This window comes from Cydia amplana, chromosome 4 (genome assembly GCF_948474715.1).
Source record: "Cydia amplana chromosome 4, ilCydAmpl1.1, whole genome shotgun sequence".
In the NCBI taxonomy this organism is placed as follows: Eukaryota; Metazoa; Arthropoda; class Insecta; order Lepidoptera; family Tortricidae; genus Cydia; species Cydia amplana.
Window position 1 is genome coordinate 15,031,517 of NC_086072.1, and position 26,926 is coordinate 15,058,442.

General features: G+C 38.0%; 2 protein-coding genes across 2 annotated transcripts in view; one reads left to right on the forward strand and one right to left on the reverse strand.

Moving 5' to 3' along the window:
- LOC134647282 (sodium-coupled monocarboxylate transporter 1-like) overlaps positions 1–26,926 on the reverse strand; it is a 127,271-nt gene that overhangs the window by 87,081 nt on the left and 13,264 nt on the right. The window lies entirely within an intron of this gene.
- Positions 1–26,926, forward strand: part of LOC134647295 (arfGAP with SH3 domain, ANK repeat and PH domain-containing protein) — a 100,985-nt gene that overhangs the window by 37,060 nt on the left and 36,999 nt on the right. Inside the window, exon 4 of the mRNA XM_063501583.1 lies at positions 7,673–7,927. Within this exon, the coding sequence (XP_063357653.1) occupies positions 7,673–7,927 (255 nt within the window). The remainder of the gene's footprint in view (positions 1–7,672; positions 7,928–26,926) is intronic.

Consider the following 26,926-nt stretch of genomic DNA (forward strand, 5'->3'; position numbering starts at 1 on the left):
CTTGGTCCTATATCTTAGTTTATCAAGGAGTACGTAGTGCTCGACGATCTTTATAAATATTATCGACTGATCGATGGGTACAATTAGCAACTTTTCTTTTGCCAAGTACAAGTATTTATTATAGTATTCACTCGTTTCTATTGTCGGTTAACGGATGTATATCACGGACTTGTAGATGTACAACCAGAGCTGGAATTTGAAATTATTAAGAAATTCCGACGCGAATGATGCGGCTCTAAGAAGTGTTAGGTATTCGTGTTATTTGATGATGTAAGTATTTCTTGGAAGTCGGTCGGAATACCAATATCACTTATGCGTGTTGAAAAATAGAAAATACTATACTTATTACAAGTACTCTTTATTTATTGCACATGCCATACTAGAAAATAATGCCTCAATACTAGAAAATAATACAGAGAAATCAGGAACTCAAGTATAGACAAAGCCAGCGGTCTTATCGCTAAAAGAAAAGCGATCTCTTCCAGACAACCTTTAAGTAGCGGAAATAAATAAATGCTCAAAATACAAGTACAAATATTTATTTCTTAGAATATGGTAGGTACCAAGATGGTCAATGTTTATTTTTATATGTATGTTTTTGTGCGAAATGGTATAAATACTTAAAGCTTTTTAATAGGCGTATGTTTCCTACCTAATTAGCGCTTTCTCTGTTGGTTTCTAAAAGAGCCAGGGTTCCGCTTCGCAAAAATATTGGCCCATACAAATGCTACAGAACGCAAAATATGCCATATAAGTGACAATCCGGATTCTTCAACCCTCACATTGTATTATTTATTTACTGAAAAACCTAGTAACTGGTAAATATCAAATGTTCATCGTAGTTAAGTACAATAGTATTGACACGAACCTGGGTTCGGTTCGAATCCAAAACCTCCGGATTGAAACCAAAGCAAAGCTCTTTCAACATGTTTACGAAAATTACCTGCATCGCGAAACAATAACCGTTTTATGAACCTATTGCCTTTCCTGCATATAGGTTCCGAGAAACTCATTGGTTTATACCAGTTCCTTTCAAACCCAGATTGAAACTAAAGCGAAGCTCCAATACGTTAAACGAAAATTAACTGCATCGGTTAATAGCCGTTTTATGTATCGTCCTTCTTGGAACGTTCGACATTCGAAACGCCGCTGACGCAAATTGCGTGGGCGCAGATTTACTTGCAAATGGGTCACGGTGATGACCCATTATTGTTACCTTGCCAGTTACGCTACACTGATTCGGGAGCGTGTCTGTTGATCTTTGCTGGCCTTGTGTACATCGAACGAACCACTAAATTTCTACATATAGACATTGGAATTCCAGTGGATATTAAAATAGCAATATTCTTAAATAAGTTTGTATACTTAATTTTATAGGTGTTGCTACTTCTTAAAATAAATAAATGAACAAATATACTATTCATTTTGCCAATCAGCAATACACAACATTTGCCAGGATGCGCAACAGGTATGGTGTATAAGAACATGTCCTACTTTGTATTTTATCATAATGCTATTACGATACACCCATCATACGATGTATTTCGAAAGTCAAAACGAAACATATACTCGGATTTTAATTAATTTTATCACAAAAGCAATTGACAGTAAGTATGATGTTGGAATCTTCGAATTTTGAAATAAAAAGATTTCAATACTTACGTAGTTTTAAAATATATGTGGTTTGATAGCATTGGTCGCAGCTGCAAATAATAACAGCTACAATCAACAATGTATGGAGTTTATTTTGATTTAATTTTTTGCACACTTAATCTCGAAGTTCTAAGTAAAATAGAGTCTATCTATTTCGCTTACTAAAATAACAAGGCATATGAGCCTAAAAGTTTATAGAAAGAACCTTCGTCTATTTTTTGCCAGATACCGCAACGCCCGGAACCTTACGTTTATTCAATATTTATCTGCTTATGAATTCTCTTGGCTATTCATCTTCCTTTCGTCAATATTGCTATTATAAATGACGGAAGGAAGCTACGCTACGAGAATACAAAGCACATTGTATCAGACAAATAAAGCAAAATCGAGGAGAAAATATCCCGAGCATTCTTATCACGATACACGACCTCCTGCGGGCTCAGCACGGTTCCATTTTTATCGACTATCACTATGCCCGTCACTTTCTTACTTGCGTACTTGTTAGAACGTGACAGGTATGGTGATAAACGATAAAAATGCGACCGTGCTACTAGGGCTGGTTTATTTTAGGCCGCTTATAAGCGTCTTATTCTGCCTGTAAGAAAAAGTGAGCCAAATTAGCTCTGCAGCGCCTATAGTAGCCGCAAACCGAACTATAAGCCATATACCTCTTTCAGTCTTGATCTGACCACGCAAGGAGGAGTTTTACTATCCCAGTAGTTAGTTAAAATTGCGGATAGTATAACGCAATTGAATCTATTACGAAGTAGTAAAATGGTACCCCAATGTATAAGTTTGATACATTTGGGCTTGTTTGGCAGCTCGGCTACAAGGTCCTGAACTTTTCTGCGCAGAATCCTCGGCCTGCCCTTGACATGGCGTGCAATCCTTTGTCCTTCGAACCCGGGGCTATGTGCTATGACGTGTTTGAAAACGTGCAGATGAATTATGAAGTGGTTTTTCGATTGTGCATTTGGTTATTTTTTATTATGTTATAAACATGTATAATAGTCCTTATTTTTTGTCCGATTGAGCATCGGAACAGCATTGACAAAATTTATGTTTAGTTAGTAAAGACAAATAATAATAAAAAATACAGCTAATTTTATGTCCGAAATTCGTAGATAATTGGTACCATAACAAGTATTTAGTCCTGTCCGGATAAAACGATGTATGACGTGCGGCGCCACAAATAACAATAAAAACATATATGTCTAGTAAAGAAAGAAACTCATAAGAGTCATAAGTGTAGTAAATAACATTTTACAAAGTCTTCAAGAGAAAAATTAAAGCATCCCAGCCTTTTACTTTCATACGAAAAGATAACAAACTGGGTTAACCGCCTCTTTACTCACTCGTAAACGATTAATTACGAAACCAGACATAATGTTCGTTCTGCAAAACATATTAATATCATCTTGAGCGTGTGACACCCACTTAACATACAATGGAGCGGCATAAAGCCGCACGTGCTCTCATTCCTAACAATGATCATTGTTACATCAACATTTCATTAACTATAAATATTGCCGAGCGCAAAAACTGCTTCAAACGCCGTGGAAAAGGCATGTGCTAAGTGTCGTGCTTTGACAACAAGCGTTCGTGTATTTGTAATTTGTAACATGTAACTGATAAGTCATAAGTTTTAAGTCACAATACTAGGGCTGACAAGCAAATATTCCTCTCCTCCATCTGCAAGCTGAGGTTCCTGGAACCTACATTTTGGCGTTGTATTTAAGTTTATAAGTACCTACATACATAATAACATAGTTTTGCCTTGTATCATAATTGTAGATAACTTACTACTTAATAGGGTTTATAAGCCGTTAGCACCTATGTAACATCAGTGCTTTTTATACTACATACATAAATTACACGTATAAGGTAGTTCTATTGCCTAATACTTATATTTCTCGTCAATTAGATTAAGCAAGAGTAAGTAATTCAGGCAACAAGTTTTAAATGCCAGTGGAATCCTTTACTTTCGGTAAGCAGTTGACTTATCTCAACTCGGGGCTGCACTTAGCAAATTATTGTTAAGTCTCTTGGCCGGCATCGCATTACAGTGCTATTATCTCTGGAAAATATCCTTTGTTCCACAACACTAACAAACAGCTCGTTCATGTTTCTGTCAAGGTTGAGATGGCACTTATACAAAGTCCTAGGTTACCCATTGTCCTTATTAAAGCGACGACGCTGCTGCGCGAACTTCAACCATATATTTTGGCGAACAGCCCTAGTAGCACGGTCGCATTTTATCGTTTGTCACCATGCCTGTCACGTTCTAACAAGTATGTAAGTGCGAAAGTGACGGGCATAGTGATACTCGATAAAAATGGAACCGTGCTGAGCCCGCAGATTTAACCCTTTATTTATCGCAAAACGTGGAAGGTCTGCCCTAGTAGCACGGTCGCATTTTTATCGTTTGTCACCATGCCTGTCACGTTCTAACAAGTATGTAAGTGCGAAAGTGACGGGCATAGTGATAGTCGATAAAAATGGAACCGTGCTGAGCCCGCTCTGACTGTCGTGTGTTTAAGCCTCCTCGAAGCTCAATAGTACTTCGTTTCGGTTTCAGAATAAAATGCAAAAAGACGAGATAATGCCTCCTGCGTCCCGTTGCCAATTTTTATAGGTACGGTGATGACAGTGATCTAAACAGATCAAATAACCATTTGATCGCTATTACAGTCGCTTTAAATAAGCCAATACCTGATTTAGCAAAAAATTTTGACGCGAGGGCCGTGAGGTAACTAGTACGCATAATAAATAACAAACATTTAATCAATTAGATTTCAACGAGACCATTACAAGAGACAGTAGGTAATCGGTGCCTTTTGTCGTTCACCTATGACAAAGGTTTAGTGTAAGGAGTCTGTGTTGTGTCAATATCGACTTACCTACTAACCAAATCTACCTTACCTGTATGTGTAGGTAGGTTAAATGCAAATGACGCATCATTGTCGTCTCTTAGCATCTCATATTTCATAACAAGCAATGACTAACGGCTATTCCTTTCCACAATCGCTTCATGACGATGAGGTTTGATTTTTGTTGTTGTGAAAACGATGAATTCTACTTGTTATCGTAGTATTAAGTCGGTTCTATTTTCTGGTTTAGTTTAGAGTGCACACAACCTTATATCACTACATAGTATAAAACAAAGTATACTTTAGCTATAGCTTCCCGCTGTCTGTCTGTCCCTATTTATGCTTAGATCTTTAAAACTACGCAACGGATTTTGATGCGGTTTTTTTAAATAGATAGAGTGATTCAAGAGGAAGGTTTATGTATAATTTGTTAACCCGTGCAAAGTCGCAAGGGTCTCTAGTGATACATAATGTACTTAACTTACAAAAACCCTAACGCCAGCATCATAATTATGACTTCTCACTTTACGATGCCCAATACAAGCAACAGGTGACGTCTATTGATCCGTCAGACCTTGCGGGTGAAAAGATACTCAGAGATAAGAGCGATAAAACGTAATATCTAGCCTTTTCTGGTGATAAAGCGGAATAGAATATGATTGCGGTGCTCGATTCCAGTGTGCAATTTCACTGCATCGTGGAGATAAGGGGTTTGTGCCGCGTTACGGTTAGTGGCGTGAGAGCGCCACGTCAAAATTATTTGAGAATTATGCATGAGTAATAAGATGCCTACATTATACAAGTATGTTTAGGTTTTATCAAATTATTCACTTCAGACTACGAGTATAGACGATACAGTAAAGAAATGGTAGTAATAAATATAAATAAAATCTTAAATCATATAATGGCACACGTCGTTTATGGGTTTAAAATGCAAGGATTCATTTCCGTTATCTACTGTGAAAATGTCCAGATAAACCCGGCGGTTGACTACCTATGCTTTTTAATTTTCACGCAACGTTTCCACTCGATTAAATCGCGACATTTTACAAACCATTTGCGGGACGTGTAATAATTAGCAGGTCGACAACAATGTCCAGGAAGGGCTTCATTATGCTGTACGTTCTACAACCCTTTATCTCCCCTCGACTGACGGAGGCGTTCACTCCATTGATTCCATAATATGCCATGTATTTACCCTTTACTTTTTGAGTAGTACCAGTCTAACTGTGGACTTGGGGTCCGTAACAAGAATGCGATATCTGAAAAAGCATCTATACTGGTTTACCTCTCGCCTGCGCTCAGGTCGAGAAAAGATTTACACCCAGACCCTCTTTACAAAGCCTCTCTGTATCCTTTAAGATCATTTACAAAGTTTATTAGGTTCGTAGCTCTTTTAGGCCAGTTTCTCAATACTTCCCAAACTTTATGTAGCAAGAATAAGAGCCACTTAAACCGTACGTGCTCCAGATATTAAAAGTGCATTAGGGGCAGCGATGATGTATGCAGCGAGTGTTTATTTAGAATATTACGTAAAATGCTAAAAATACTTGTAAGGTAGAAAATAAACCGAGATGAAATCAGTGAACTCGATCCAAACTGCATCCGCTTTATGCAAACGTGGGGACCAAGTTAACATGTTCATTCACTGAGGTTGAAGTAAATATCTAGCCGTGTATTCCCATTGGATGGACGATCGCGGGCGTTTCGTATCATTGGACGAACCAGGGTAACGTGACTTCCAATCGCGAACACATCCAATGTGCGCAAATGCAGCAAATGAATCTGGGCCCGATTCGGATTTTGAACTAGATATCCATTAGACATCACCAAGATATCTCAGTCTCAAACGAGTGTCAAAAGTGACGTTTTTGTTTGAAAAAACGTCACTTTTGACACTTGTTTGACACTAACATATCCAATCCATATCGTTTCGATATCTAATATTTGACATATCTTTAAATCTCCGCGACAGAATCCGAAACGAGGAGATCCGGAATTTGGAGTTGCCCAGAATGCCCAGCGGCACGCTGAAGAAGAAGAAGAGGTTCACGATGTCGTGATACGTAACAACTATGTGTACATACGACATACCTATATAGGAAAGAGATTTTTTATGTATTAAACGATTGGAATGACTCCGTGGCTCGAAATTGGTTTAACTTGAGTTGGCAGTCGATTAGACTTCGTAATTCTCGCCCGGCGTTCATAGAAATGGCTGTTTCCTTGCCAAATTCTACACCTGCATATGAATTGGCAACGTTATTCAGTTCACGGTGCTTGGCGCCTATTCGGGCATTTTATTTGCAACTGTCATTTCAAATTGCAGGGTGAAGCAACAATGAGTTAGGTGCATCAACCTTGGATTACCTACCTACATATTTAGCAACAGTAATTGCTCTACTGGTACAGCAATTATAAACAACAAAGTTTCACATTAATTTTACACTTTCTCTACTTTCTTATTTATGATCTCTCTCTTAAAATAACATCTTTCGGTCGAATACGCCATACGCCTTAAGCCAACGTTGCGAATGCAAGCGTTATGCAATGCATTGTGGCTGCGCCTAGGCGACGCTTCCAGACAATTGTGCTTGCTGGCAAATTACTGTTTGCTTGACTGGAAATTGCATATGTCTGGTGGACAAAGCCGTTTTATTCTCGGCTACATATTTTAGTGCTGTGAATAAATCATGGTTTTGTTTACGGGGATGCACTCGCAATAAGTTAACTTTATTTGTTAAGAAATACCTTGGCTCTTGGGACTTGGTTTTCCAATGATACTACACGCTGAATTGAAAACAGCAATATTTCTCCGTAATGCAGAATGCAGCGTACGGCGTCAACCGGAGACCAAAAGCTTTCCAAGCAAGCACAACACTTTCCAAAACTAAATCGGAGATCACAACTCGCGTCCGATAACTAATGAGAATCCATGTATCGTTTCAGCTGTTAAGAGTTCCAACGTGCTAACTAAACGCCGATATATCGGTATCAGCTCCGATGTAGGATAGGACAAGGTGAAGGGCGGGTACCATATCAGTTACATCACACACTTTACGTGCCCCCATATGATATAACATAAGTGGGAGTCTTTAACTAATGTATCCAAAAACCATTTAAACTGATAAATTCCATATTGTCCACAGATGCAAAACATAAACAACATAGTAATGTTCCCGGTGGACAGTCTTCTAAAGGGTGACCTCCGAGGCGTCAAAGGCGACCTAAAGAGGCCATTCGACAAAGCATCCAAAGACTACGAGTCCAAGTACCTGAAGATTGAGAAAGAGAAGAAATCGCAGGCGAAGGAAGCTGGTCTCATTCGCAGCGAGGTCACTCCCGCGGAGATAGCAGACGAGATGGAGAAGGAACGGAGGCTGTTTCAGTTGCAGATGTGTGAGGTAAGTTATCTGAGTCAGTGATTCTTATCTTTGAATATCTTATCAGCCGTATGACAAACGTATGTTAAGTTGCCAAGCCGTTGGAGTGCATAATCATGCCTGATTGTGCAGATATTTTAGAGCAGCCTGTTCAATGGAGATATATCTGACAGCGACTGTTCCTACTAAACTAGATGCAGTTAAAATATCGATATGGACAAGCATTCAAAAAGATCGTGTAAGGTATACATACCTACATAATTTTTGACGCTTCGTCCGCATGCGTACAAAATACCAAAGCGCATAATAGCGATTTATCACAAGTGTAATTAATTGCCTTATATTGATCACCCCTAGCTTTCCGAATTCAGGCTCTGGATGATTAATCTTCTATCCTGTGTACCTCTCAGAGTAAATAGAAACCATAAATTTAAGTCACGGTATTATATTGATGCAAGTGCATATCGCATACGTAACCAAATGATTGATTATCTCTTGGGTTGGGAGGAAAGTCGTCTAACATTAACGAGGTCGAGATTTCATAAATATTTTTCTGTGAATAGGCAAAGGAAGGTAATTTTACGACGTTATAAATATACATCTTCAGGCATTGCGTAGTGTCTATTGGGGAAATGCGGCCAGTGTCCTGGGGACTATGCCCCAGGTGACATTAGGTTTCGTCATAGAGAAAAAAATACATAGAGTGCTCACTCCATACATCAGTTTTAGTAACAAAAAGACTATTAGCATCTAGCATCGAGTAGCGGAACTATCAGTACTGCTACTCAGGGATCGGATACCAGTATTTTTTTCAAACCGGTTTCGTACAATGACCCCAAACCGTTATTATAATGTTCTTGGTTTCGCTAACCGGTATTTTAAATGGTTCAGGGAACAAACGTTTGACGCCGATTCCGTTCTCAAAGAACGGAATTGAAACGTTCTTTCGTATAACCATGTATAACGTTTTCGTTCTCTGTTACCGGTTATGAAATGGTTTTGGGAGCGAACGGTTCTTAGCTAATTCCGTTCGCGGGAACGAAAAGCTAATTCCGTTCTCGAGAACGAAATCAAAACGGTTTTCGCCAGCCGCAGCCCCAAATACATTTTCCGAGAATTAGACAAGGGCAAGCGGCGGCGCGGTGGCCATTTCAAAGTATCGTCCTTTGCCAGCGTGGACGTTAGAGTTGGATTGGTTGCATTATATTTATATTGTAGTATAGTAGTATACTTTAACTTTTATTATTAGTACTTAGATTCCAAGATGGCGGCCATGCACTATGTCATAAAAGTCGTCATGGGTGTCGTTTATAAGGTTTTAGGGGGTGCAGATTTCGAAAATGATGGCCATTTTAGAATCCAAGATGGCGGCCATGCACTATGTCATAAAAGTCGTCATGGGTGTCGTTTATAAGGTTTTAGGGGGTGCAGATTTCGAAAATGATGACCATTTTAGAATCCAAGATGGCGGCCATGCACTATGTCATAAAAGTCGTCATGGGTGTCGTTTAAAAGGTTTTAGGGGGTGCAGATTTCGAAAATGATGACCATTTTAGAATCCAAGATGGCGGCCATGCACTATGTCATAAAAGTCGTCATGGGTGTCGTTTAAAAGGTTTTAGGGGGTGCAGATTTTGAAAATGATGACCATTTTAGAATCCAAGATGGCGGCCATGCACTATGTCATAAAAGTCGTCATGGGTGTCGTTTAAAAGGTTTTAGGGGGTGCAGATTTCGAAAATGATGACCATTTTAGAATCCACGATGGCGGCCATGCACTATGTCATAAAAGTCGTCATGGGTGCCGTTTATAAGGTTTTAGGGGGTGCAGATTTCGAAAATGATAGCCATTTTAGAATCCAAGATGGCGGCCATACACTATGTCATAAAAGTCGTCATGGGTGTAGTTTAAAAGGTTTTAGGGGGTGCAGATTTCTAAAATGATGACCATTTTAGAATCCAAGATGGCGGCCATGCACTATGTCATAAAAGTCGTCATGGGTGTCGTTTATAAGGTTTTAGGGGGTGCAGATTTCGAAAATGATGGCCATTTTAGAATCCAAGATGGCGGCCATGCAATATGTCATAAAAGTCGTCATGGGTGTCGTTTATAAGGTTTTAGGGGGTGCAGATTTCGAAAATGATGGCTATTTTAGAATCCAAGATGGCGGCCATGCACTATGTCATAAAAGTCGTCATGGGTGTAGTTTAAAAGGTTTTAGGGGGTGCAGATTTCGAAAAAGATGACCATTTTAGAATCCAAGATGGCGGCCATGCACTATGTCATAAAAGTCGTCATGGGTGTCGTTTAAAAGGTTTTAGGGGGTGCAGATTTCGAAAATGATGACCATTTTAGAATCCAAGATGGCGGCCATGCACTATGTCATAAAAGTCGTCATGGGTGTCGTTTATAAGGTTTTAGGGGGTGCAGATTTCGAAAATGATGGCCATTTTAGAATCCAAGATGGCGGCCATGCACTATGTCATAAAAGTCGTCATGGGTGTCGTTTAAAAGGTTTTAGGGGGTGCAGATTTCGAAAATGATGACCATTTTAGAATCCAAGATGGCGGCCATGCACTATGTCATAAAAGTCGTCATGGGTGCCGTTTATAAGGTTTTAGGGGGTGCAGATTTCGAAAATGATAGCCATTGTAGAATCCAAGATGGCGGCCATGCACTATGTCATAAAAGTCGTCATGGGTGTAGTTTAAAAGGTTTTAGGGGGTGCAGATTTCGAAAATGATGACCATTTTAGAATCCAAGATGGCGGCCATGCACTATTAGCCAGAGCAAGGTACGGTCGGCTAGGTACCATTGACACTTCCATCGCCCCGAGCGCGAATATTTAAAAAAAGTATCGTGGTAGTGCAGTTATAATAAACTACTTAAAACCTTAATCTTAATATGGGACATTATCTATATATGAAAACCTTATTGTCGATGGCGCTTACGCCGCACAGCGTCGCGCGGCATTGTATTTACATCGGAGCATCGTTAATAATGGCGTAAGCGCCATCGACAATAAGGTCCCTTTTCATAGATAACATCACATATATCTACTCGCACAAGACATGTACCAGTGAACGCAAATATCATGGAAGACTAGATTGGAACTAATTATCAGCTTTAAACTGAGCAAGAGTGCTGTTAATAAGAAAGTAAATTTTAAGTAATTGCAGACTTTCCGTCTTTGCGTGCGCGTTAAATTGAATACAATAATAGGCCAATTAAATAGGGCTATACTGAAACACACCCAATTTGTCAGTAGAAAAAGACGCGAAAAAAAAAATTCTATGGGATGTCAACTCTTCGCGCCTACATGTTTTAATTTTGCCGCCCTTTTTCTACTGTCAACTGTAGACATGTGTAAGTAGTAAGTAATGCTCGTAATAATCTCTTCAAAAATCATTCATTACGCGAGGGTGCATCCGCGCGAGCACCAACCACTGGCCGAAGTGCGCGTAATGGATTCAATTCCACATAGATTGACGCGCCGATATGAATGGTCAGTTCAAGTCTACTCACAGAGCGCGTAATGTGTAATACAGCTTGTGATACTGTCATGTTTATTCGCCCGCCAGGTAGTCACGCCATCATTGTGTTGTTATCTCGCTCGCACTCGAACTCAGTGCTCGCTCGCTCTCGCTCTGCGATGCTTTCGGCTATCTTCGGAACAATTCGGATCGGTCCGCGTGGCCGATCGCCGCGGTTGCATTTAATCATTTTTCTACTCCAGCACTTAAATGTGTCAATTAAATGACTGACAGTGATATCTAAAGCAATGTCATTTGAATGATTTGTCTATAGGCTCATAAGATGACTGCTAGCAGTCATCTTATGAGTATAATACAACTGCTTTATTTTTTTTAAAGATACAAGTTCCGATCATCTTGATTGAAAGAGGTATGTTTTCATTTACAATAATAACTCTTTTTTTTTTAAATAATAACTCAATTTTTTTTAAATAATAACTCTTTTTTTTTAATAATAACTCTTTTTTTTTGCTGCAGCTGTCATAGAAAAAGTAATGTATGCAACAGCTCATAATTGGTTCTTAAAATTCAAGGGTCGAAGTTACAAAACTCGACTACGTCTCGTTTTGTAACTTCGACCCTTGAATTTTAAGAACCCTTATTATATCACTGTTGCATAAACTACTATTAAGTTGTCGCAAATTTCACTAATACCTATTCTTACGAATATGATTTTCTGCATCTGCAATAGATTTAAAACTCTAATGCGTCCCTGTAAAGCTTATAATGTTTTTTTTTATAATACGAGAAGGACTCGGCCAAAACAAGTATTTTGTTTGAGATTTTGAATTTGACGAAATCAAAACCATTTTTTATCATTGTTGTGAAATGTTTGATTGTTTGATTAACTTTCGCGGTTCGCGGCAGCCGGGAAACTAAGTAAGAGTTAACACTGCTTAATACTTGTTTATCCTTTAATTTAATTGTGAATTAGTGCGTACCTAGACTGAGTTTAGTAGTGGTCGTAGTAGAGATTACATTAATTAATGATTTATAAGAATTAACAAAAAAATCTTTCACATAGTGTGATAGCGGTGATAAAACGTAACGCGTAATAAATCAGTTCAGATTTAAGTGATTTTTCAATGATTATTAAAAAAAAATGAATGATGACTGCTGATATAATTTTAAATAAAAATTTTCAAAAAAGAATTGGCAGAATTTACTAATTTGCATACCTAGCACTTGAAATATATAGTGTGAGATCCAACTACAAAGTATTCAAGTAGGTAGTTTACGTATAGATTTCAATAAGGGACCGGACAGCTATCAAGCAATATGAATGAATGAATGAATGAATGATGCTTTATTCGAAACACACATACACACCCAGAAAACCGCCTATAGAAACCTAATATTGGCCATTTTGTTCGCGACGCAAATCACCAAACTGTGAGGTGCGGGAGGGGTGCTCACGGCGTTGCGATTGGTCGTTTCAAACATGGTGCGCTGACACGTGTAGGCGTAGGGATGGGACATGTTCATTACAGGCAGTGGTACTGGTACGAGTTGTACCGTAATTTATTGTGGTAAAATTAATATCATTAAAGTCCATAGAAAAATTACTTAAGTAATAATATTAAAACAATATCATCGTTAATTAAGTACTTAAAAAATGTATCTAATATTTTTACTATGCATATTAATGAGCTAAGATTCTTATCATAAGAATTTATGTATGAAATTAAATATGTATTCGATGTTGCATACATTTTGTGGTGAAACTTAACGGCAGGGTTGCGGTACGGTAGTGTCAGCCTTGAAATATTTCATTAATGTTTAACGTTCATGGATATTTGAAGGTGGTTTAGCTTCTTAAGAAAAACATGTCATTCATTTATCATTCATAAATCAATTATGAATTTCAAAAATGCAGATAGTTGTTATACTTCGTCACTTTGGTGGCAAACGCAGCCTATGGACGCTTGCATATAGGAGACTGTCACATGTTCGGCTCTGAAAACCTGCTAAAAATATGATTATTTTCTTATTTTGATGCTACCTCAATAATGGTCATACTAAATATGTACTAACTAAAAATTAAACTACATAATACCTACTAAGATAAACTACCATGTACCCAGAGATGTACAAAATGGTTTTAAAAAAGCATTTAAATACAAAATGCAAAATACTTTTCAGATTTACTATTTCAAATGCAAAATACCAAATAGTTTTGCGTTTTGTATTTCAAATGCTAAATGCAAAATAGGTATTTTCAAAATACTTTTTCAAAATAAAATACCTTTTGACTAAATCTCAGATATTTTTATTTATTTTAGGTATTTATCATGAGAATAGCCATAGAATAGATAATGTTCGTCGTTTTCGTTTGACATTGACACTAGTCAGACATAAATAGCCGGTTTAGACTCTCGTGGTTCGCAAGCTCGTCGAGCTAATATAATTTAAACACTAGAGTCTGTGCGGAAAGAGAAGAGTCGTGGAATGTATGGGGCCTAATACATTCCACGACTCTTCTCTTTCCGCACAGACTCTAACGGCACGGCAAAAGGTTTATAACCGAATGACAAGCCGAATGCGAGTGTGTCGAGGCGAGCCACGAGACGCGCCGCGAGCCGAGCCGCGAGTCTAAACTCTAAACGGCTATAAGACGCGCACTCTGACCAAAGAAGAAAAAAAGCGGCCAAGTGCGAGTCGGACTCGCCCATGAAGGGTTCCGTATTTAGGCGATTTATGACGTATAAAAAAAAACTACTTACTAGATCTCGTTCAAACCAATTTTCGGTGGAAGTTTACATGGTAATGTACATCATATATTTTTTTTAGTTTTATCATTCTCTTATTTTAGAAGTTACAGGGGGGGGGGACACACATTTTACCACTTTGGAAGTGTCTCTCGCGCAAACTATTCAGTTTAGAAAAAAATGATATTAGAAACCTCAATATCATTTTTGAAGACCTATCCATAGATACCCCACACGTATGGGTTTGATGAAAAAAAAATTTTTGAGTTTCAGTTCGAAGTATGGGGAACCCCAAAAATTTATTGTTTTCTTTCTATTTTTGTGTGAAAATCTTAATGCGGTTTACAGAATACATCTACTTACCAAGTTTCAACAGTATAGTTCTTATAGTTTCGGAGAAAAGTGGCTGTGACATACGGACGGACAGACAGACAGACAGACATGACGAATCTATAAGGGTTCCGTTTTTTGCCATTTGGCTACGGAACCTTAAAAAGGGCGCGCATGGCTAGCAGGCGCCTCTATCGGTCAAATTCGGCAATACAAGCGTCATTCGTTCATTTCATTTTGTTTGACTGGTAATGTTGGCTAAACTTAATCACAAAGTATTTTGCCTTTTGAAATGAATATTAAAAATGCAAAATACATCTCGAAAAGTATTTCAAATAAAATACAAAATGGTTTTTACTAAAAGGCATTTAAATGCAAAATACAAAATAGGTATTTTGCATTTTGTATTTGCATTTTAAATAGAAGTATTTCAAATAAATCGCATCTCTGCATGTACCTAATAATAACTACAGATTCTACACATCCATTATTCTCAATTAAAAATAAAAGAGAATCACAGTTATATTTTACATTTCTTGGTACAAATTTGGTAATACAAACAAATGGTACAATACGGTACGAGCGAAAGCACGAACTGACGAAAACATCATCGTCACACCACTAGCCGTTAACGTGAAAGAGATAGCACATTGCATTTTCAAGTTGACGAAAAGGGACGGGCATACTTCACTGCTGCTCAGTGCAACCATATTGACCAGTATATATAGTATGAACCTCGCGGACCAGAAACAATTTTCAAGAACATAATTAATTTGACCATCCTGTGGAATGTTATTCCATCTGTTTTGTAAGTGGAAGTCTTAGATGACTAACCACACCATTTTACACTGCAAAATCCCATTATTTCCCACTGTGTTAAATAAATTGCGATTTATTTTCGTAGACACGCGCACTGTTAACAGATCGTGGACGCAACTGATCGGAGCGGCGCGCGAGCAATATTGTATAAGCGCTATTGCTCGCACGAGTGGTGACCGCGAGTCGTCCTATAAGCTCTGTCTATAGGGGTTGGTCTGTGCATACACAACAACACTAAAATAGGCTTAAATCTACATAGGTAAATTAGTAGGTAAGTAACAGTGTTGCGAGGGGTTCCAGAAAAGGATAACACTCAGCATGTGTCGCAGCACATGAGTTGTGTTACGACGCTGATTTTCAGTGTACCCATTGACACTTAAAACAAACACAAAACAACACAGAACATAAAAACAAAACCGAAGCAGAATACAACAGAATAATACTGATTAAACTTTCACGATTTTTACACATTATTAAATTGTACAACGGGACTTAATCGCGTATCTAAGTTTTAAGATTTACCTCCGACGTTTCGAGGACGGCGTTGTCCCCGTGGTCTCGGAGAACGTCAGAGGTAAATCTCAAAACTTAGATAGGCGATTAAGTCCCGTTGTACAATTTAATAATGTTACAGAGTTTTCCTCTATTGATTTAAATGCCATCTAGTGAGTTTCGCTTTATCTGGTATTAATATAACTCGAGTACTAACAGTGACGTGCTTAGGGGTTTCAAGTAATGCGACGAAATAACGCTAGATGGCGTTAACCTCAATTATACATAGTGCATTTTGCACTAGTCATTGAGTTTTCACTTCTGCCGGCACTCCCTGGGTGCAACCCGTTGTTTTTTGTTTTTGTTGGGATGTCATTACTTTTTGTACAGAAATTATTAGTTCAACGTCATCTTGTACAAATTTCAACTTGCTAGGCCATCTGGATATGGGTTATTTTTTTTATGTTAGGTTAGTCAGTCCGTGAGAAAAATCCAGATTTTAGATATTTGTATGTTAATAACCGATTGAGTTATATTCATAAAAATGTGAGATTCTAGTTAGCATTAAAAGGTCTTAAGAAATCAACAAAATTTCATATACATATGTTTATTTTTAATAGACTTTGAGGTACGTAGGGGTCAAAAGTGGCTCCATGTAATACAACATAGGGCAGCTGCGTCGCCAATTCTCTTCTTTTGAACTTGGCTTAACACTTGGTGTGCGTGTCTAGATAATGTATCATACCTATATCCACACATAGTGCGCTAGAAATTTTGAGTTTCACTCGGCAGCTGCTCTCCTTTCGTACTTTGAAACCCTCGCAAGTCTCGCAACTCTCAATGTTCCATTATTTAAAGCACCCGCTATGCTCGTGGTTTAAAGACAACACCTCCCTTGTTAATCACGTAATTGTTTTAGCCTCTTTTAAACCAAAACAATTTCCAACTACTTGAATTACCCATAAATAATCAAAAATTGAAGATCTACCACGAGCATCAAAAATCCAAGTTTCGTTATCTGTCTGTCAAATATACAAGTGACACAGATAACGACATTTTGCGATAGGCCATATGTTTACAAAACAGGCCAAGTGCACGTACATAATTATCTAGATGCCTAATGGACGTCCGTTTGTCAAAACTTTAGTTGTGTGCTTGTTTGCGACTACAGTAATATAATAACAAATAACATTTATTTCAACATACATGGTTAAAATAAAATTCTTATCTGCCATGCACGTTTTTTATTCCTACAAAAATAATGAAGTCTGCAATTTGCAGAAGGGTCTCGTACTATAATAGAAAATTTGTTGTGTTGGTTAATGTTCTTATTTTATACTTATCAATCACGGAACTTAGGGACGTAGACTTTGAATAGAAATAAATCAATATGATGCGTTTGTTGAAATATAAAGTCTGTCAAGCCATTTCCGTCAGTAGAAAAAAGCGGCAAATTTAAAAATGTAGGCGCCAAGAGTTATTGTCTCATAGAAAATTTGTATTTCGCGCCTTTTTCTACTGACAAAGTTGTTGGATAGACTATAATATAAATTCCTAGCGTGGGCCTACACACACTTCGCTGTGACAGAATGTGAAAGTGTCACCAAAACTGTCAAATGACTACGATAATAAGTATTCCTTTTATAATGCCACTCCACACTATACCATTCTGAAATTAAATAAGAACGGTGGTAGTCAGGCGCAATTTTTATTTTTGCAGTGGTTCATAATCGACGTAGGTATATAATTACGAATATAATTTGAACATCAACCAATATTAGAATAATATTGGAAATTATATCAGTTATTTTTAATTAGCTATCATCATTCACGCGCGCGTTTATTTCGCTCAGACTTGGCCGCACAAGTATTTGGTGCGAGCGAGACGCCCGCGCACGTCACTTGTAGGTACACACCTATATACCACGCACACACTGTCCACGCGTCCTTGGCACGAACTCCCGCCACCGCCCGCATCAAAACTGTCCCCGCGCGCAAGGAAATTTAATCTTTAGCATTTGCGCAAAGAGTTCAAATTTGGTGGTGTCATTTAGCGAATTTGTTAAAATGCACTTATTTATTACTTAGACCATATTTCTGTGTGATTATGTAATTAATATCACTTTGAACGTTATCAGAACAAAGTCTGCAAGAAATTATATCTATAACCATTTTTTCTAGCATGTTTAAGGCGTAAATATATATAAAAGTAATACAAATATTATTTATGTAGGATTTTCGGATAAATAGCTTAATGAGGTAGTTTTATGGCAATTCAATCAAAGACGTAGTTATTAAGCAACATCGATAAGCAAAAAACGTAGTAGTTTAAAATTGGGGATTCTGGCACATGTTTAGTTGTTTTGATTCCCAATTTAGCAATTAAGTTTCTTTGAATACTGGAACAGTAAATGTTGCTGTCTATCCAATGCGGAGGTCAATTTATGTTATGTGACGCTGATGAACTGATCAATCATGTTGTGTTAGAAAACTTAAATCGGATTTAAAGGTCCCTTTGTAGTTTTTTATAAATAACTCTTAAACGGTGACCTGTAGCTAAAATGTTCTGATACATAAGTAATCTTCATAAAATTGTCTACATTAAATATTCTATACGCTTTTTCGCTAGGATCAATATTTAAAAAAATATTTAAGGGAGAATGTTAATTATAATCAATTGTTAATATTTTTTGTAAATAACTCGTAAATGGTGACCTGTAACAAAAAATGTTCTGATACATAAGTAATCTACATAAAATTTTCTACATTAAATATTCTGTACACTTTTTCGCTGGGATCAATATTTAAAAAAATATTTAAGGGAGAAAGTTAATTATAATCAATTGTTAATATTTTTTGTTAATAACTCGTAAACGGTGGCCTGTAGCAAAAAATGTTCTGAAACATAAGTAATCTACATCCAATTTTCAACATTAAATGTTCTATAAAAAATTTCGGTAGGTTCAATATTTAAAAAAATATTTAAGGGAGAAAGTTAATTAATGGGGAAGTTAGTGCACTGAGTTGTCCCTTTTGTCCCAGGCGATGCCGCTTGACACAATTGTTCCTTGGATCATACTTAATTGATCTGAAGTCTTAACCTGGATATTAACTTTTGATTTCCCCCCAAAAATGGAGAGGAGAAAAGTGGTTCCGGCGGTACACTGCGCTCTGTTTGATATAAAGCCGCAATCCGATGATTGATTGACATAATTGTTCTCCAAGAAGGAGGTTCGTGGCGTATTTGTCTTTGGTACGGTCGTATAGAGGGCGGCTGGGTGACCTCCAGAAAATTCCGACTTTTGGTCTACCGCTTCCGGTCAGAAAAATGTTTGACGGCCCGGCCAAATGGTCAGACCTAGGTGGGGGATGCTCGACCAAATGTCATAGAGGGACCCTGGCAGTTTTTGACGCTGACATTTTTTTTTTTCAAAATGGCCGACTTTTCTATTTTAATTTTTTCAAGTTTTGCCTAGCGCGCTGAAATTTTGGTCACGGAAACTCGGGGTCCCCTAGATTCCTATAAAAATTATTTTTTTGAAAGATGTTTTAATTGCGGAAAAACTGGGCACTTTTATTTTGTATGGCAACTTTTAAACGGTGCGTGATAGGTGGGGGGTGCTCGACCAAATGTCATAGAGGGCCTCTAGGGAAATAAAACTGCATTGAAAAAAAATCAAAATGGCCGACTTTTTTTTTTAATTTTTTGAAGTCGGTCTGAGCGCGCCGAGATTTTGCATGGCAAGAGATAGAGGCTTCTAGATTCCTATGAAAAAAATTATTTTTGGAAAAAACCCAAGATGGCGGAAAAAATGGCAATTTTTATTTTGTATGGCAGCTTTTAAACGGTGCGAGACAACCCCACCCGGTTGCTCGACCAAATGTCATAGAGGGCCTCGAGAGTAATGGAATAGGGATGATGACACATGTTGAATTTTATAACAAAATCTAGTAAAATAGATAGCAAACGAGCAATTTATGACAATAATGTGGATATTAAAATAAAATATTGAAAAATTACCAAAGTACAGGACCTCAAAGTTTCAATTTAATTCAATTCAATTTATTTATTTAAAAGACAACAATGGCCCATAATGGTTAGTAACAATTAAGATTAAAAACTAAGTGTTAGTGGAACAAAAACAGAAAGCGATTTACAACCAGTGAACGCATATAAACCATGGAAGTATTCTGTCCGCTCAATTATGACCCAACGTAAAGTATTCGATTGTAGGCGGTGCTTACAGACTGTTCGATTGGCAACTTCAGTTCGGCCTAGATGACATTCAGTGACGGATGGCTAAGTTGGTTTATAAAAACTACGTTTTTTTGTAATTAAAAATGTCTTCATGTGTCGTAAAGTGGTGCAGAAGTTGTTTTAGTTCATATCAAGGACAGTGGAATCACTTTTCACTTGTAGTAAACAGATAACTTTAGTAAAATTTGGAATAAACATGACGACATTTTTTCAATACTACCGTGCTAAGCTAAAACGTAACAACTGCATACGACTTTCATAACAACATACGACTTTTTAAATTGCGAGGATAATAGGGATGGTTTTATGCCAAATGAAGTAGACTATTTTATTAACTTATGTTTGCTTTAGGCATTTTCTATATACAGTAGAATCCGCTTATAATGACATTGAAGGGAAGTAACAAACATACTAAGCGGATGTCATACAAAGCATAGTTAATAAACTTATTATTTTATTTTTTCCAAATTAATCTCAAACTATTTTGTGAGAGATGAGTTTTATTAACCTTATACCAATTATCAACTTTCACCGAGAGTAAAAACTAAAACAATTTAAACGCCACAGACGTCCTCGCAGGGAAAAATGTGGGGCCGGCCTCGAAAACCAGCGAATTTGTCAGTATAACCGGACATAATTCCATAAAAATAGTATTTATATGTCATAGTAAGCGGTTTATCACTGTAAGCGAAATCATCTTATCCGACTTTGTCACAAAGAATTTCATATGAAAACCAAACTTCGCACTGCCTATTGCATTTAAAAAATTTCAAAATGGCCGACTTTTTTTCGGCGCTTCGCCGACGCTCGCTTATCAAGACAGTTGACTTGGTAGAACGCTTGGAAGCGCTGCATTCACGCAGCTCGGCCTTCGGCCTCGCTTTAAATTACTGGGGATTGCACGCTTGGGAGTCGGTGTGAAGGCTCCGGGCCTTTGGTCCTCCGTCGGGGTCGGCCTTCGGCCTCCCCAGCCTGAAGCTCGCCCTTCGGGCTCGCTTAACACAGTTTTTGTATAGGATTTTGCTTGGTTCGTCAGTCAGCGCGCTCGGACCAACTTGAAAAAAAAAGAGTCGGCCATTTTGAAAATTTTTACATGCAATTCCATTACTCTCGAGGCCCTCTATGACATTTGGTCGAGCAACCCCACCTTAGACGTGTGCGCCGCGCCGGCGCGCCGCCGCCGCCGGGCTTTTTTGCCACGCCGCCGCCGCCGATAAATGATCGGCGTGAAATCGGCGTGACCTTGAGTGTTGTTAATTAGCTATTGCATGTTGGTATTTTGATTACAATATGGATTATTTGGAATTATATATGTTACAGTGGTCAAATATACATCAATTTTGACACACCCATTAATGTAATTGAGAATCCTCAATATTCAGCGTCAAGAAAGATGAGAGAGCGATATATGAAGTAGGCTTTACAATTGAATAGGCAACGAAATCTCAAGGCTCATTTACCATAAGACCTCTGCAAGGTGGTGTAACAACAAGAAATACATCGAAATGGCGGCTCTTCTGAGGAAAATTGAAGATGAAAGTTCTAGGAGGTCTTAAGATAACCATTTCAAGACCAAAGTAAAATTAATGGTAGTAGACAGGGCAAACGCACTCCCATTTACCGACGCACGACGCACGGCGATTACGAAAAAGGGAGCTAGTTTGTATATCTTGGGTTGATAACCAGTGCCGGTGGTTGCACCGCAGAGAAACGCCGCAGAGCTGGCATGGCTAAGAGTGCTATGGCTAACCTCGACAAAATCTGGACGAACAGAGGTATTCGAATGCAACTAAAGTGCGCTTGGTACGAGCTGTCGTGTTTTCAATATTCCAGTATGGAGCCGAAACGTACGTTTGTTTGTGCGTAATGTGGGATCGATAGCTTCACCATTCTTCTCAACGAGTGGAGTGGGCAAATGGAAAGAATTAACATAAAATATTCAACAGTAGTTAGTGATGATATCATTTTCCTGGAGGCTCTGATTAAAAAGAGCTCAAATCTCAATATCGCCACTCAGCTCTTCACAATATGCCATGGTGAGCCCTTAGATTCTTCGGACATATTATGCGGTTTCCAATGCATGATGTAGAGAAACATGAAATTAGGCCGAATGAATGGCAAACGTACTCGACTTGGAGCATGTGTGAGATGGTCGAACGCTATGAAAAGGTCGGCTTGCAGCAGTTTATGACCGGGCGAAATGGAGACAAATTACATGTGGTCGTGATCCTCAGCCTCAATGAGAAAACGAGAAAGAAGATCCGTCTCAGTAAACCTGGTGCTTGTACGACAAGAGAACCGTTAAAAGGAAACCATAGCAGTCCACTATATCTAGCAAATTTCTAGGATATTTGGAGTTCTGTTTTGTTAAAGTTCGTCATTTTTAATACGACAAGCCATGGAAAGCATGATCGAAGGTCATTGGGACCAGGTAACCCCTTAATGCAAGCCAGTTACTAGGGAAATCAAGTTATCATGCCTATCCTATATTGAAGTACATATATTCATTTATAAATCCTATTTCACTCTAAGGCTGTTCAAAACTATACGTAGTTCACTGACCAGCAACCTAGATTGATCAAATTGTCAAGAAAAACAACAAATTAATGATTTTACTTTAGAAACCTGAAAGTCAAGGTCACGCCGATTTCACGCCGAAAACACGCCGCCGCCGCCGATTTTTTGGCAAACGCCGCCGCCGATCATTTTTTAATCGACGCACACGTCTACCCCACCTATCTCGCACCGTTTAAAAGCTGCCATACAAAATAAAAATTGCCATTTTTTCCGCCATCTTGGGTTTTTTCCAAAAATGATTTTTTTCATAGGAATTTAGAGGCCTCTATCTTCTGCCATGCCAAATCACGGCGCGCTCGGACCAACTTCAAAAAAAAAAAAGTCGGCCATTTTGAATTTTTTTCAATGCAGTTTTATTTCCCTAGAGGCCCTCTATGACATTTGGTCGAGCACCCCCCACCTATCACGCACCGTTTAAAAGTTGCCATACAAAATAAAAGTGCCCAGTTTTTCCGCAATTAAAACATTTTTCAAAAAAAGAATTTTTTATAGGAATCTAGGGGACCCCGAGTTTCCGTGACCAAAATTTCAGCGCGCTAGGACAAACTTGAAAAAATTAAAATAAAAAAGTCGGCCATTTTGAAAAAAAAAATGGCGGCGTCACAAACTGCCCTGTCCCTCTATAACATTTGGTCGAGCATCCCCCACCTAGGTCTGACCATTTGGCCGGACCGTCAAACATTTTTCTGACCGGAAGCGGTAGACCAAAAGTCGGAATTTTATGGAGGTCACCCAGCCGCCCTCTATACGACCGTACCAAAGACAAATACCCCACGAACCTCCTTCTGGGAGAACAATTATGTCAATCAATCATCGGATTACGGCTTTATATCAAACAGAGCGCAGTGTACCGCCGGAACCACTTTTCTCCTCTCCCTTTTTGGGGGGAAATCAAAAGTTAATATCCAGGTTAAGACTTCAGATCAATTAAGTATGATCCAAGGAACAATTGTGTCAAGCGGCATCGCCTGGGACAAAATTAACTTTCTCCCTTAAATATTTTTTTAAATATTGAACCTACCGATTTTTTTAATAGAACATTTAATGTAGAAAATTGGATGTAGATTACTTATGCTTCAGAACATTTTTTTCTACAGGCCACCGTTTACGAGTTATTAACAAAAAATATTAACAATTGATTATAATTAACTTTCTCCCTTAAATATTTTTTTAAATATTGTCCCAGCGAAAAAGTGTACAGAATATTTAATGTAGAAATTTTTATGTAGATTACTTATGTATCACAACATTTTTTGCTACAGGCCACCATATACGAGTTATTTACAAAAAATTTTAACAATTGATTATAATTAACTTTCTCCCTTAAATATTTTTTTAAATATTGATCCTAGCGAAAAAGCGTATAGAATATTTAATGTAGACAATTTTATGAAGATTACTTATGTATCAGAACATTTTAGCTACAGGTCACCGTTTAAGAGTTATTTATAAAAAACTACAAAGGGACCTTTAAATCCGATTTAAGTTTTCTAACACAACATGACTGATCAGTTCATCAGCGTCACATAACATAAATTGACCTCCGCATTGGATAGACAGCAACATTGACTGTTCAAGTATTCAAAGAAACTTAATTGCTAAATTGGGAATCAAAACAACTAAACATGTGCCAGAATCCCCAATTTTAAACTACTACGTTTTTTGCTTATCGATGTCAATGTCGTAAGCGCCATCGGCAATAAGGTCCCTTTTCATAGATAATAGCACATATAATATCATACACCAATAAAACATGTTTTTGGAAAGCTAATGAAATGTCTCGTATATTTTGTAATTACATTAATTGCGGTAAAGTTATAATAATTTATTAAGTTAGAAGCATGTTTTAGCAGTACTTATGTGCATGCACGGTAAAAAATCATATGTTTTCAATTATTTTGAAAATGACTAAAGTTATTACTACAGTTATTGAAAACCAATTATAGTACGTTTAATATTCTTTCAAATGGTATCTATCACCAACTGATCAATAAAATAGTACCCGAGAAATAATGAAAAGTTGACGCCGGTCACCCGCCATTTACTTACGTGACGGCGCCTAGTGACCCATGCTGAACAAAATTCGTAATTACTTGGTTATATATCATACACCAATAAAACTTATATTTTTGGAAAGCTAATGAAATTTCACGTACATTTCGGATACCGGGCGTCGGTAACATAGTGAGGTGAGTTTTCACTTCTATCGGCACTCCCGGAGTGCAACCGTTGTTGCTTTTTAATCTAATCTAAAATACCTTCTGTAGGTAGTTGACTGCATTACTGCAGGAAATATCAAAAAGGTCATTTTATAGAAGAAAAAAAACATATTTAACCGCCTTCAAAAAAAAAGGTATTAGGCATATTTCCTGCAGTAATGCAGTCAACTACCTACAGAAGGTATTTTAGATTAGATTAAAAAGCAACAACGGTTGCACTCCGGGAGTGCCGATAGAAATGAAAACTCACCTCACTATGTTACTGACGCCCGGTAACACGATACATACGTTTAGCGGAGGTATTCTATTTATTGATTATATATAAGTATATATTATTATCATTCTCAAATTAGATCACACTTTTTCATTGACATGTTTATTTACATACTGCCATGACAACGTCAAATTATTTGAACATAGGTAAAGAGTCTTGAAAAGGAGTCCGCAACATAAATGTCAAATAACATTGAGTTTTTCTTTATTGATTTAAATGCCATCTAAATTAACCTAACCTAACCAAACCTATTCTATTGAAGCGCGGCACCCTACCGCGGCGCCGGGCCCGGGCCCGAGCAGCGCTCCCCGATTATGAGTGGCCATCTAAACCTTACGCCCCTTACGGTCACGTGATCGCCTTACGCTGTCTCAAGTTTATCATTTTTTCCCCACCTCAAAAAGTGCCCAGCGCCGCTAAAGAAGTTTTCACTTCAAAAACTATTTTAGGCAATAATACGCCCCGCCCGCAATACGCGCCTGTGTGACGGAGCCTTTAGGGGCCCATCTAGTCAGCGACAAGTCACCGCCTGCCTCGATAACGTGTGTTAGCATTGTTATGACAGGTGCAGGTCAGCACACTCACAGTTAACTCTTAATTACACCTAAGACCTATCACCTCGAAAGTTGCAACTCAAGTAATCAAAACAAAAAGATCCTCAGTGCCGTGCGCCTTGCCGGCCGGCGCAGGTGCACAGCACAGCACGTGGATGGCTAACCGAGCGAAACAAAAATACGGACTATCTTCGTGTGGGAAAGAGAGAGCACAAGGCGGCAGCTCTGTGTCGGCGTCTACAAAGGAAAAACTAGGCGCGCGGCTCGGAACAGTTTAATAATGGTTTTGAGAACGAAATAATTCCGTTCTTAGGGAAGAACGTTATAATTCCGTTCTTCGGGAATATCGGTTACCGAAATCATTTTGTTCTTTCGTATAACGTTCTTGTAATAAACCGGTATTTCAATTATTTCAATGAACGAAATGATTTCGTTCTTCTTGAATATCGGTAACCGAAATTATTTTGTTCTTTTACAAAAACGTTACCGTAATAAACCGGTATTCGTACGAACGAAATTAATAACGGTTTAAGAGCGATATCAAATGGTTTTTGGGAACCGTTCCCGATCCCTGCTGCTACTTGACAATATGTAGATGTAGCACCGACCGGAAAGTCTTATGCTGTTGAGATAAGACTTTCCGGTCGGTGCTACATCTATTGTCAAGTAGCAGTACTGATAGTTCCGCTACTCAATGCTAGATGTAGACACTGAAATTAATAGTCTGAACTGATGTATGGAGTGAGCACTCTTGTCTTTATTTCTCTATGGTTTAAAATAAAGGTATATACATTTTGTAAATTTAAAACTGCTGAAAACTACAAATTAAAATGTCTGATTCTGATTACAAACATAAATGGATATGCTTTTTAGGGTTCCGTAGCCAAATGGCAAAAAACGGAACCCTTATAGATTCGTCATGTCTGTCTGTCTGTCCGTCTGTCCGTCTGTCTGTCCGTCCGTATGTCACAGCCACTTTTCTCCGAAACTATAAGAACTATACTGTTGAAACTTGGTAAGTAGATGTATTCTGTGAACCGCATTAAGATTTTCACACAAAAATAGAAAAAAAACAATAAATTTTTGGGGTTCCCCATACTTCGAACTGAAACTCAAAAAATTTTTTTTCATCAAACCCATACGTGTGGGGTATCTATGGATAGGTCTTCAAAAATGATATTGAGGTTTCTAATATCATTTTTTTCTAAACTGAATAGTTTGCGCGAGAGACACTTCCAAAGTGGTAAAATGTGTG